At 44.8% G+C, this 13,403-nt stretch overlaps 2 protein-coding genes across 7 annotated transcripts in view; one reads left to right on the top strand and one right to left on the bottom strand.

Moving 5' to 3' along the window:
- The window catches only part of cldc1 (C-type lectin domain containing 1), a 182,627-nt gene that overhangs the window by 152,816 nt on the left and 16,408 nt on the right, over positions 1-13,403 (bottom strand). The gene's annotated exons all lie outside the window — the stretch shown is intronic.
- The window catches only part of ddr1 (discoidin domain receptor tyrosine kinase 1), a 79,735-nt gene that overhangs the window by 50,255 nt on the left and 16,077 nt on the right, over positions 1-13,403 (top strand). For all 6 annotated transcript variants that reach the window (XM_015950263.3, XM_015950265.3, XM_015950267.3 and 3 more), the window contains exons 7-9: positions 393-495; positions 1,166-1,352; positions 7,360-7,609. In XM_015950263.3, the coding sequence (XP_015805749.1) occupies positions 393-495; positions 1,166-1,352; positions 7,360-7,609 (540 nt within the window). The remainder of the gene's footprint in view (positions 1-392; positions 496-1,165; positions 1,353-7,359; positions 7,610-13,403) is intronic.

Below are 13,403 nucleotides of genomic sequence, written 5' to 3' on the forward strand. Positions count from 1 at the left end.
AATGACTGGTTGTGTTGTAAAGCGCCTTGGGGGGTTCCAGGACTCTAGAAGGCGCTATATCAAATACAGGCCATTTACCATTTTTTACCATTTTGTCCATCTGTGTTTGTTTGGTTTTGATAATTATCTGCTTAAAACAAGCGGTGTGAAAAAGTGCCGGTTTGTGATGTCATAAACGGGGAAAATGGAACGGAACCACCTCTCAGCTGCATGATAGCAGCCACATAGCTTGATTTCATTCATAAGGCTGTCAGGTAAAATGTGATGTGTTACTCGAATTAGTTTATGTGACGATATCATTTTTGGGCCTGTTGTAGCACACGACGTTAGAACTCAGAAACTCGCTTTTTCATTCAAGAGCCTGATAAAAGCACGTATTTTATTGTTTCCAGATGGGCTGAAGGCGTACACGGCTCCAGCGGGTCACGTCATGAGCCTGCCTGGCATGCACGTCTATCTGAACGACTCCACTTACGACGGGAGCGTGGAACAAGGGTAAGATATCCCGCTTCATTTTTATGTATGAGCCGGAATCTCATCTCCACCGACTCTCATAGATTCAACCTCCACAGGAGCCGTTATGGAGATGAGGCCCTGTTGTTGGGTGAAACACCGCTGTGACAAATATGTTCTCGGTAAAGACGGGAAAAAAATAGTTTGGAGTTAGGACATCGAGGCGCTCATTGCATCTGCTGAGCCTGAAATGTGGGATCAGCCGGATCCTGGCTTCGGCCTTTTTTTCTGTCAACGTAATCGAAAGGGAATGACATTATTTTTCCGAGCTGCTCTGGGACTTGAGGCGCGTTTCCTCACCATAATGTTTGGCAGTGAGCAAATGAGGGGTAAACCAAGAATTCAGGGTGGAGCGGGGGGGCTGGTGGGGGGTCCATGCTTTTACAGGCTGCGCGGTTAATGGGGCTGAAATGTTTTGCTAACGCGCGAGCAGGCACGTTTGATGTGATCCAGACGTGTTTGCCAGCAGATGGATGCACGAGGGCTCGTGGAACGAGAGGACCTATTAGCTGACCCCTTTGTGTTGTCTTCTTCCTGCTGGGGTGTGTGTTTGTGTAGATGGTGTGTGTGTGTGTGTGTGTGTGTGTGTGTGTGTGTGTGTGTGTAGGCCTGTTTTAACTCTACATGTGAACTGAGTGAATTCTGTGTGCAGGATGAACTTCGGAGGTCTGGGCCAGCTTTGCGATGGCGTCCTGGGAGGAGACGACTTCACAGAAACAAAGGAGCTGAGGGTGTGGCCGGGTTATGATTACGTTGGCTGGAGTCGGGAAGCCCTCGGGCAAGGCAGCGTGGATATAGAGTTCCATTTTGAGAAACCGAGACTCTTCAACAACATGCAGGTAGGAACTGAAATCAGTGTGTGTGTTAAGCCTGATTCATGCTTCTCCGTCAGCTCCGCAAGGGACAGACACGCACGGATTGACGGAAGCGTTTTGCTCTCATGCTTCTGCGTCTCCTGGAGAGTGTTGCAAAGCAATTCCCCACCAGGACAACAGAGCGCGTAGTGCTGTTCTGTGGTATCCTGTCATGTATCAGGTCCAGGATACATGAGATATTGTGTTTTTTGTATATAAGAGACTTTTTAACAGACAAATTTGTCTCTCATCCTCCTCCACCTCTTCATGCGCTCGCCACCTCCAAACCCACGTTTCCTGTCATTTCCGTCCACAAATAAAACTCTTGCTGTGCATCTTTTCACTCCTCCAGTCACGGGGAATTAAACGTTCATGTCTTTAGAGTTTTTTTCGCGAGGTGTTCTTCAAGCTGCTCCGTGTCTGCCGCTAGTTATCCTCGGCTCTCTTTATGTTTTTGAGGGCGCAATGGCGGCGGTGTAGACGACAGCGGCGTCCTGACCAATCACAAGCTTGCGTTGTCCGTCTCGACTGACGGATGTTTAGAGAAGAGAGCTCGACTCCGTCTGTCCTTGCGGAGCTCTCCGGCAGGCCCGCAAGGACGTTTCGTGTCTCCGCACTGACGCAGACGGAGAAGCATGAATCGGGCTTTAGTGGACGAGTAGGTGACAACGAGAGAAGCGTTTTGTTAAATAAGCCCGAGTGAGCTGAAACTGACAGTTTTGGGTCTCAGAAAGGAGGCTCTCTTAGCTCATATCACCATGGTAACGTGTGTTGAACTTGAAACTTGCTCCAGTGCTGTTTTTATTTAGACTTTAGTTTTAAATCATCTATACCAATAAATAATAGTAGGATAAATACTATTACCACAAAAAATAATTCAATCACCACATGTCCATTGGTTCATTTCCCAGATAGAGAAATCCGACTGAAACACATTTATTTGTTTATTAGTTAATATCAAATTAATCTGCGTTGGACTTTTAATAACTGTCAAATGATCAAATAACACTAAATTAAAAGCTTCAGCTCAATTCATTGTACAGCATTTAAATGTCACCCGATTAAACTGTAAAACAACGGCTGCTTAATGGCCTCGCCAGCATTGAATTTTATGATTATTGTTTTCAATCCTAACTCCTCGTAAATCCTCCTGTTAGACCAGAACAGTTTTTTTTAAAGATGAAGTTCACTGAGAAACCGTTTTACTTGTTCTTTTTGAATATGATCGTCACTTTGAGTTTAACTGCAGGCTCAATGGGAAAATAGACTTCTATCCCTTTCTCCTGCATTAGCTGCCGATAAAAGGTAGACGGAAAATCACTGGCCAGGAAAAGCCACTCACTGTAAATGAGCATCATGGACTCGCCCAGCTTGGCTCGCGATGGGTGAGTCTGAACTTGTGTAATCCAGTCCTTGTGAAACGGCATCGACGACGGCCCAAGGAGTGTTCCAATCCCAAGTATGCATAATGGAAAGTTGCTCAAAGTTCCCGGATCTGTTCTTGCTCTGCCCATTGTATCGAGGAAGCATCAATGCGTCCCTCTGCGACCTTGGGACAGCAAAGTTTCCCATAATGCATTGCAAACGTCAGAGGAGAAAGCTAACAACTGTATTTTTTTATATTGGAAGTATAAATATAATATAAAGTTGTCTGTTATTGTAAATAATCGTGCATAAACTGTAAGTTTAGCTGTGTGTTTTGAGTTTTACTCTTCATGATCCCTAAAAAGGCTAATTAGCTAACCCACTATCGAAATAAAAGCACCGTAGCTCTTTTCTGGTGAAAAATTAACTTTTTTATTCATTAGAGTGCGGGAAATGGTAGAATTTTGTCATTTTTGATCAAAGTGGGCCACGAATAATGCAAATAATATGTTTTTGTTATTATTTTGCTATTTAAGGAACAAACTAGACTTATTTTTGTGTCAGGTCGGTTTTTTGTCTGGACACAACGGAGTACGGTTCTGTTCCAAATGCCGTCCTCGTCCTCCCGTACTCGGTGGAACAGACTTCCTGGTGTCCTTGCCGAGAACATACTTGTCTGTGTTCATGTTTCATGTTTATTTAAATGTCTAGTACACAAGAACGTACTAGCATCTTTTAGTATTGAGAAACGGCCCAGGAGAGACCAGAGAACGTCTCTGCTAGTAGAAGCTAACCATTAGCATTAGCCAATCCACCACATAGCAGAACCCCTTCAGCCTGTATTTGTGGAGATAAAGCAGAACAAATGGAGTTAGTGGTACAGTCGCATTGCTGTTAGCCAATCAGAGGTGAGATTTCTGAATATCAGGAAGTAATTCTCCACGTTCTGCTCACCTCCTCCTGCTAACTTATGCTTCTTGAAAAAGGAGCGCCAGAGCTTTTTCCCCCCAGAGATTGACTCACAAGGCATCAGTTTATACTAGAGACCACTGCAGATGAGTTGAAAAAATAAGTGAACTTGGTCTTTAAATAATATTTTTACTAATGAAAATGTGATTAATATCTCAAAAGTTATGAATACACCTTCAAAGGAGTTTTTGTTTTGGTAAATAAAGCTTAGGAGTGTTTAAAAGTATTTTTCTTTGAACTTTTCCTGGATCGATCAAGGTATCTGTGCAGAAAACCACATGTGGAAAATCTTTTTTTGTTTTAAAGCAGGAGAGCCGGAACTAAGAAATAAAAAGATGATAAAGGCTATTCTAGTACCAGTTAACTCGGTTTTAACCCAGCTTTGGTAAATGTTTGCACTCCTTTGGTTCGTCTCCTCAGCTAAGTTTCATTAAAATAAGTTTTTATTCACATAATCCAAGTTGTTCCGGTAAAATCTCCTTGTGGAATAGATCATATCTGGTTTCTGTTTTATAAAAACACTCATTTGTCTTTTGTGTGTGAGTATGAGCAGACGGTAGCCTTTTTCTTCTCTCCCATTATGAAACTCCTTAAACATTCCTGCTACATTGTTGTGTGACTTCAGCCCGGTTAATCCGCCATGGCGGGTAGCGACATATTGGCCGGAATAGCTCCGCGGTTGTTTAATTGGTTTGGATGCTCCGTGGTTTACGGCGGGTCGGTGCAGCCGCGCTCATCTCCCTGGAAGCCACCGAGTTGCATCACAGCCTGTTTGTGCGTCTGTGTGGCTTTTGGGGTTCGTTTGTGGAGCAACAAGGGTGATGATGCTGTGAAGCAACCCTGTTTGAGTTATGACCTTGTCGTCTCGTTAGGAGCGGGTTGGAATGTCGGTTTGGGTGAAACGAGCTCTACGTGGATACCGAAGCTTGAATTTACTGTCTGTCTTATAACAACATCCAATATTTTAGGAAACGTGAAATGTTTTATATGCATTTTTTGTGTTTTTTAATTCTACTTCATGCACTTGTCATCAGTTTACTTCATTTACCATTTAAAGTCTCTCCCAGCTGTCCTACCTTTGTTTTTCCAAGCCGAATCCAGCTTTTCCTGCCTTTTCCCTGGTGGGTTCTCCACACTAACCTCAGCTGACACGCGCTGTTATGCTTGCCTGACTGAGCGGATATGTCAGACTCACAGGTCAAATAAATAAGAGTGGGAACCTGAACCAGAATCTGGGCTGACTTGTCTCTGCAGGACAACGTTCTTCAATCCGCACCAAATCGCCGTCCCGACGGGAAATCTGCTCTTTAACCTTCTGACAGCCGCGACACGCTCTGATCTGCTTTTTGTCGAGCTCCAGCTCTGTCCCTCGGGCGTTTTTGTGGAACATTTTTGTCAGTTTGTGTGAAACTTTGAAGAAAGATCAGAGAATTTTAAACGAAGGTTATAGATTCTATGATGAAACGAGCTAAAGTGGAACGGACGAAGAATTATTCTGTTGAATTGGGTCTTGCAGGTCATTAGAGCTGAATTCTCTAAAGATGTGTTAAATTTCTTCATTTCTGTTGACTTTTTACATCCCTGCAGCCATTCGCACCTCACACACACACACACACACACACACACACACACACACACACACACACACACACACACACACACACACACACACACACACACACACACACATACACATGCACACACACACGCATGCACACTCACGCGCACACACGCATGCACACGCACACATGTGCGCACATACGCACACGCGCGCACACACACACATTTGCACACTCACTCACACGCACACACATGCACACACACACGCATTCACACGCGCTCGCACACACATGCACACACGTATGCGCACATGCACACACACACACACACATGCACGCATACACACGCGCGCGCACACACACACACACACACACGCGCACACGCATGCACACTCGTGCGCACACACGCGCGCACACATGCGCGCACATACGCACACACGCACGCACATACGCACACACACTCGCACACATGCACACACACATGCGCACACACACACACGCATGCACATGCGCTCGCACACACATGCACACACTCACACACACACGCACACACGTATGCGCACATGCTCGCACATACGCACACACACGCGCGCACATACGCACACACACGCGCACACATGCGCGCACATACGCACGCACATACACACACACACTTGCACACATGCACACACACATGCGCACACTCACGCATGCACATGTGCTCGCACACACACGCACACATGCACACACTCACACACACACGCACACACATACACACACGTATGCGCACATGCACACACACATGCGCACACTCACACACATGCACACACATATGCACACGCACACATGCGCACACATACGCACACGCGCGCACACACACATTCGCACACTCACTCACACGCACACACATGCACACACACACGCATGCACACGCACTCGCACACACATGCACACACGTATGCGCACATGCACACACACACACGCACAGACACACACGCACGCATACACATGCGCGCGCGCACACACACACACACACACACACATGCGCGCACATACGCACACACACACGCACACACATACACACACGTATGCGCACATGCACACACACATGCGCACACTCACACACATGCACACACATATGCACACGCACACATGCGCACACATACGCACACGCGCGCACACACACATTCGCACACTCACTCACACATGCACACACATGCACACACGTATGCGCACATGCACACACACACACACACGCACAGACACACACGCACGCATACACATGCGCGCGCGCACACACACACACACACACACTCGCGCGCACACACGCGCACACACGCGCGCGCACACATGCGCGCACATATGCACACACGCACGCACATACGCACACACTCGCACACATGCACACACACATGCGCACACTCACACACACATGCACACACGCTCGCAAACACACACACACATGCACACACACACGCACACACATATGCACACACACACAGACACACACGCGCACACGTTTGCACATCCACTGAGCATCTGGTGCAGCTGGCTGTCCTGTATTAGCATGTGGATTAGATTAAAGAGGCTGCTCCGGCACTGTGTGAGGTTAACAGCCAACCTGTCAGAGCAGCTTCTGCACCAACTCCTTAACTTCACAGTAAAATTCAAATGTTCACATTTCTCTCCTGGTCTCCCATCTCACATTTTAAGTTTTGACCTCTCACCTCCATCATCCTGCTCTCTCCTCTAGCTTCCTCCTGCTACAGCGGCACCTCGTATTTCAGATCAGCTGTTAGTGGATTCGTCTCTTGAGAAGAATGAGAGCTGGATCCTCTCCTCTGCCTTTTTTAGTGCCCCCCCCCCCCCACACACACACACACACACACATACTCTGTGTTTTAATCATTTTCATTTGCAGTCCTTCTCAATTGAAGTTGTGCCAAAGCAATTATAGGTTAACTGAAAAAGAGTCATTAATTTTGTGTTAAATCAATCTTTTACTACCACGTTACTCACAGTGAATAATAATGACTTATAGGTTTTTTAAGCTAATTCTCATGCAGAGGTTGTAGATTTTCTGATTGCATTCATATACTTTTTCCATCTGTTCTTAAAAGGTGCACAGCAACAACCGCCACACGCAAGGTGTTCGAGTTTTCGGCAAGGTGGAGTGTCTGTTTAAGCCCGGCCTCCTCCAGCCCTGGTCCTCTCCTGGCCTCACCCTGCCCGTTCCCCTGGAGGATCTAAAGGACCCGTCTTCACGACCCATCTCCCTCCCACTGGAAGGTCGGCTGGCTCAGATCCTCCGCTGCAAATTCTACTTTGCAGATCGCTGGCTGCTCATCAGTGAGATATCCTTCCTCTCTGGTAAGAAGCTGAATTAAAGATGTATTTTTCTGGGGTTTGCTCCGGCCGTTCGACTTTACATGGGGCCGTACTTGTTTTCCATAAGAGAATCAAATGTAATAACTGTATGCATGATCTTGGACCGTATTGCTGAATGTCATGTGATCTGTTTACATTCAGAGTAGAGATAAGCGATGTTGGTTTCTCTGTTGCTGATATGTAGAAGTTATGGTTGGCCGATATCTAGATGTTTTCCAGCTTTTCTGCATTGTAAAATGTCCCGATAACACAACCTGAATCAGGTTCAGTGTTAAAATCAAACATTTAATCAAAGTTAATCAAGCAAATCAATAAACTGAACAAGTAATAAATATCAAAATTAAGTAAATAAAAATAAATCTCAGCTCACAGTGTCTTATAGCATTTATTAAAGGTACAATATGTAAAAAAAAAATTTACTGTAAAATAATCACAAAATCGTCTGTCTTAGTCATGTTGGAGGGAAGGTTACATTTCAACAGATTTGCTTCTCAGTCGGTTGGGTATTTATCAGTTTTTATCCTTTAGAAAAGCTAAAGAGGGTCATTGTCTTTGTTCTAAATCTGTGTGCAGTCCACCAGCATCTCCACGGTCTTCTCTGTGCTGATAAAGAGCTTGTGAGCATCACACCTGATCACACACTCAGATGTTTTGTTAGCAGACCATGCATTTGTAATTTTACACCGGCTGCCTATAAACTCAAGAGCTGTGGACAGAATGGAAGCCAGTAAACAGGAGCGACCCAGAAGTTATTTTTCTACTCTTAAAAAGCCGAAGCATCTTTTAGTTTTACTCTAATACAGTGTGCGATGTGTGTGTGTGTGTGTGTGGGGGGGGGGGGGGAGCGAGCTGAATGGGGATAATTTTTTCACTTTTTATTTATGAAAATTACAACATGGTTTTGTATGCTGATTGCACGGTATTTTGTTTATAGGAGTCCTCAAAAAACTGACGGAGTAAAAGAAAACATAAAAAAGGAGTTATGTGGACATCTTTTTTCATCTTTGTGCGCATGCACGAGTGGCTGGGTGGCAAAAACAGACACGGACTGCAATCAATATGCGACTTGCACTACTAAGAAAGTTTACACACACACAACCCTGATATATAAACACTTTACTATCCAAAGACAGGAGGTCGTTAAGAGAGAAATGTATAGAAGACAAAATTAAAGTTATTAAAGCCTGTATGAGCTCTGGGATGACGGAAAACTTCAGTCCGATTCGCCTCGTCTCTTTTTACCCTCTCCTCTTGTCTGAGCTGACGGGAGCTGACGGTGCTGTATGCGTGACGCGCTTCACATTAGTGATGCGCCTTTTGCGCAGAGAGATTGCGTCTGTGGCGCTGCGCCGGGAAGACGTGACAGCGGGAGCGTGCACAACAGCAGGTGAAGCGCATCAATAATCTGACGTCCTCCTCCTCTGCATATACGGGTAGCAGATGCAGAGGAGGCGTCTTTCCACATTAATGAAGCTGGACCTGTGGATCGAGGCGCGTCCGAGGGACTGAATAACACGTTTGGAGACAGTCTACTGGTGGAAGTGGAGTGTTTGTGTGTGTGACCCCGACGTAGCTGCACGGCTGCAGCTTCCTAATGCACAAAGTGAGCCTGGTCGGGAGGGGGGGGGACTGTGGATGGCTGGTATTTACTTGGAGACGGGCTGATGGTTTTATTTAGAAATCTGAGATTTCAAATAATAAATTACCGGAAAAACTACCGGTAGTCATCATACCCTGAAAAAAAGTCCTGGTATTAAAGCACTGGATGTCACAAAAGATCCTCCTATAGAAAGAAACCTAACAAAAACGTACCCCCTCCCCCTAAGGATAAAAGTTTAATCACCAGAGGGAGGGACATCAAAAGCAGAGGGGGGGTGGGAATCCCCCCCATCGCCCCACCACCAAATTGCACCCTGCTCTAATATCGGGTACAGAAGGCTAGAAGCTAACGTTGAGCTACCAGTGCTAACAGAGAATTATAAACAATGGCTACAAAATATCTCAAGCTACTAGTTCAGTTACCAACAACTCGATAATACAGTGAAATGTGTTTATCTACTTGTGAACTTGGTGTATGACTCGACTTCGCTTGTCGTCTAGAATCTTCTGGCGCTGATCCGTAGCTGGCAACCGCCCCATCAGGGGATCTCTGGAGCTCTTTTAGTGGACGAATGTTACGGCCCTGTTGTTCCACGGAACGTTTTAGAAACTTCTCTTCCTGCTGCAGCGCGTTTTACGAGCATTTTGTATGACCTTCTATTGGATGTTTTTATCATGGTTGTGGTTTAGAGTCCAGTGAATGCGATTTATTTATTTTGTCTGTTTCGCCCTTGGGGTTTAATAAAGCCAACGTTAACCTAACATGAACTCATGAGCCCTTTTCAGATAGACATTCTGGAATATGTGTGGACGATTCAGTCCAGTTTTTAACCAGAACTGTGTTTTCAGACACACCACTTTTGTACCTGAACTTGTCCTTTCGGCTGCCTTCACACAGCAGGGAAAAGTTCCAGATGTCTGAGGGGGAGGGGGTGGGAAGGCTGTACCCGGATATTGCGTGAACATATTGCGGCGGGCGTACATGCGTCATTTACCCAAACAAAGCCATTCAGTCAAACATGGCAGACGAAGAGACAGAATTCCTCTCACTGATCGGACTTTTGTTAAGCATAATTCTGCGCACACGAAGACCCATAAGAGACCTGGATGATGAAGCTCAATGGTTAAAGGAATCACGGAAGCGGTGTGAAGCGCTCCGTCGCGCGTCTAGGAGACGGTACCGTAGGAGGCGAGCTGCCATGGTTCGCCGTATGCTACAGGAGCGAGCTAGGTGCACACAGCGTCCCCCGGTCCCCTCCTCCTTGTCCGGATCTCGACCTCACCAGTCTGAAGCAGCCACCCTGTCCGTGACAAGTCCGGTCCTGTTGCTAAGGGCTTCGTCCGGTTTAATTACGGAAAAGGTTATCCGGACGTTTGTATTCAGACACCAAGGTCTTAAGGACAGAGTCCCGGACATTTCCGTTTTTCATGGCCTGTCTGAAGGGGGCTACGAAGGGGAGGGGCGAGTCACTTGGAGCAGACATGTTTTGATACTCAAATTTGACCACTAAACAGTCTTTAGGAATGTAAATATATACTTTTAAAGGGACTTTACGGAGTTTTGAATTTTTATGCTCGCGATTGCCCCCTCAGGCCAAAAGCGTAACGGCAGCTTCAATAGTAGGCTCGTGCACGAGGCGCGCATGCTGTACGTGCACACTCCTTAACGAAAATAACAGCTGAGACAGTCCCGTGTGTGTGTGTGTGTGTGTGTGTGTGTGTGTGTGTGTGTGTGTGTGTGTGTGTGTGTGTGTGTGTGTGTGTGTGTGTGTGTGTGTGTGTGTGTGTGTGTGTGTGTGTGTGTGTGTGTGTGTGTGTGACAGAGGACAAGAGAACGTGCAGCTAATTAATTAAATAATGTGGTTCTGTACCTTTCTCTTCAGCACAGCCGACAAAGGTTTATGATGGGTCAGTCCTCCTGCATGCTCAGATCATTCCCTTCCCTTGCTTGAAAAATTTTTCCCAAATGAAAGTTGAACCCACATCTTTTTTATCTGTGAATTCAATGCCGTTCGGCGAGTCTCAAATAAAAATTTGGGCATCTTATTACTGTAAAAAATATATCATTAATGTAGAAAAGAAACTCCAAATAAACTATGTTCACATCCGGAATCAAACCCGGGTCTTCTGCATGAGAGTCAGACATCCTGCAAGGTGAGCTACGCGCCAGTAACATTCGACGTATCTGTAACATTTATATCCTTGATGACACCTGAAACAACGTCAAACCAAAGAACGGTTCGGAGCGAAAATGGCTATTTTGTTGCTAATTTGCAGGAAATATCTAGAAGAAAGTTCTACAGAAAGTAGCTAAGGGTCCTCAGAATTGTAGCTAGCTTTGTCACTAGGCGGCACTGGCTCTCTCTCTGCTGCTAAAGCTACGGATAGCAAATGCTACGGGCTATGCCTGAGCGTGAACGCGCATGAAGCAGCCTGCTCGACCCGAGCATCTCTCTTTTTCTGTGATTTTACAGAAAAACAGGCAATCACAGTAAAAATGCCAGGGCTCATTCTACAGGACCAGGGCATTGCAGGAGAATGTATGAAGAAGAAATTTATTATTTCTATACGTGTTTTGGCTGTCAAACTTCCTTATCGTCCCTTTAAATAAACTTCAGCAGCAGCACCGGGCTTCCCCGCAAATGTGCCCGACTATAAATCAATCAATGGAAAAAAAAAAAGGTAAATTTCAGCCCGATAGACCTTCTGATTGATATAACGAGCCAGAGAATAAGTTACGCCTCTTGAATCTTTTGCTCATTATATTAAAAACTGACCGGGTCAAAGCCATGTTTCTGTTTGCAAATGTTAACAGTCTGTAACGGCCATCTTGAATAGGTTTTACTCCAAATGCTAGTCCCTTTATAAATATAAATCCAATGTTTACTTTCTGAAAGTTTCAGTTAGGGCTGGGCGACAGCAAGAAGGGTACAGCTTCTTAAAGGGACATGAACGTTGACAACCTACACATCTTTTCATTTTTTTATTATCAGATTTACTGACATGTGAATAATTATCCCGACAAGAGTCAGAAGTTTCGATAACGATAAATTTTCGATATATTGCCCAGCCCTAGTTTCAGGCATTTGTGAGATATCCTGCTAACGCTACAGACAAACACGTTTTTGTAGGCAATAATACGTAATTGTTTCTAGTTTATTCATTACAATAGCAATAAAAATGATGTGTCTGAGTGTCAGAAATGATAAAAACCAAAACAAACCCCAAGGCAAAAAACAAAAAACAAAACAATCAATGAACTGTTAATGTTATGGAGAAATCCCCATCATAAAAATGTAAAGGCTCTTCTGTCAGTTGTGGTGAGAGAGGAAAAGAAAACTCTTGGAGTCGCTGAAGGTTGGAGACGCGGCGTAATGAGAAAAGCTTCAGGCGACGGTTTCCGTCTGGATCTCAGGAACATCCGTAGGTGAAGCTCACGAAGGACACCGCAGCTAAGAAAAGGAAAACAAATATTTTTCTATATTCCGTTCATTTTTATTTGTTCATCTTGAATATGTTTTCAACAAACTGGGTTATGAAGAGTGATTTTTTTTTTCTAAAGATTTTAGAAAGCCTGCAACTCGAGAGGCCTGATGATTCAAATTCAGGGCTGCAGCTGTAGTTTTGAAGCAATAAAAAGTTTTGTATGTGTTGCTTAGGCAGCCCAATTTTATGAAGAGATGCAATTATGATTATATTGCAGACTGATAACAACATCAGTAGCAATAAACCCTTATTTTCTTTCTTTTGCACACAACAATTTCCTTCTGCTTTAGCATTCTCTGTCACCTATCGCCGGGGCTGCAGGGGTCCGTCTGATTACCAAATGCATAATTAGGCCACATGTTGGAGCTATTTATTCATGGGATTTAGTTGTAGCTCTTATTTCAGTAATGATATTTTTTAAAATGGGTTAAATCGAACATCTTTAGCACAGAACAGTTGTAAAACCTGGTAATTTAGGTAGAAGCGTGGCTCAGTTGTTGTTCTCACCTTCCTGATTCATTCGGAAGCATTAGATGAATGAGTTTCCTCCCCAGCTGTTGTCTTTCTTTTTATTTTGGATTGAATCAGATCCAGATGTAGGGAGAAAGCCGAGAGATGAGATTTATGACCATCTGACTGGAGTTCAGAGACGTATCGCCTCTGCTCCTGAGATAACTGTGATTAATTGAAC

This window comes from Nothobranchius furzeri, chromosome 5 (genome assembly GCF_043380555.1).
Source record: "Nothobranchius furzeri strain GRZ-AD chromosome 5, NfurGRZ-RIMD1, whole genome shotgun sequence".
In the NCBI taxonomy this organism is placed as follows: Eukaryota; Metazoa; Chordata; class Actinopteri; order Cyprinodontiformes; family Nothobranchiidae; genus Nothobranchius; species Nothobranchius furzeri.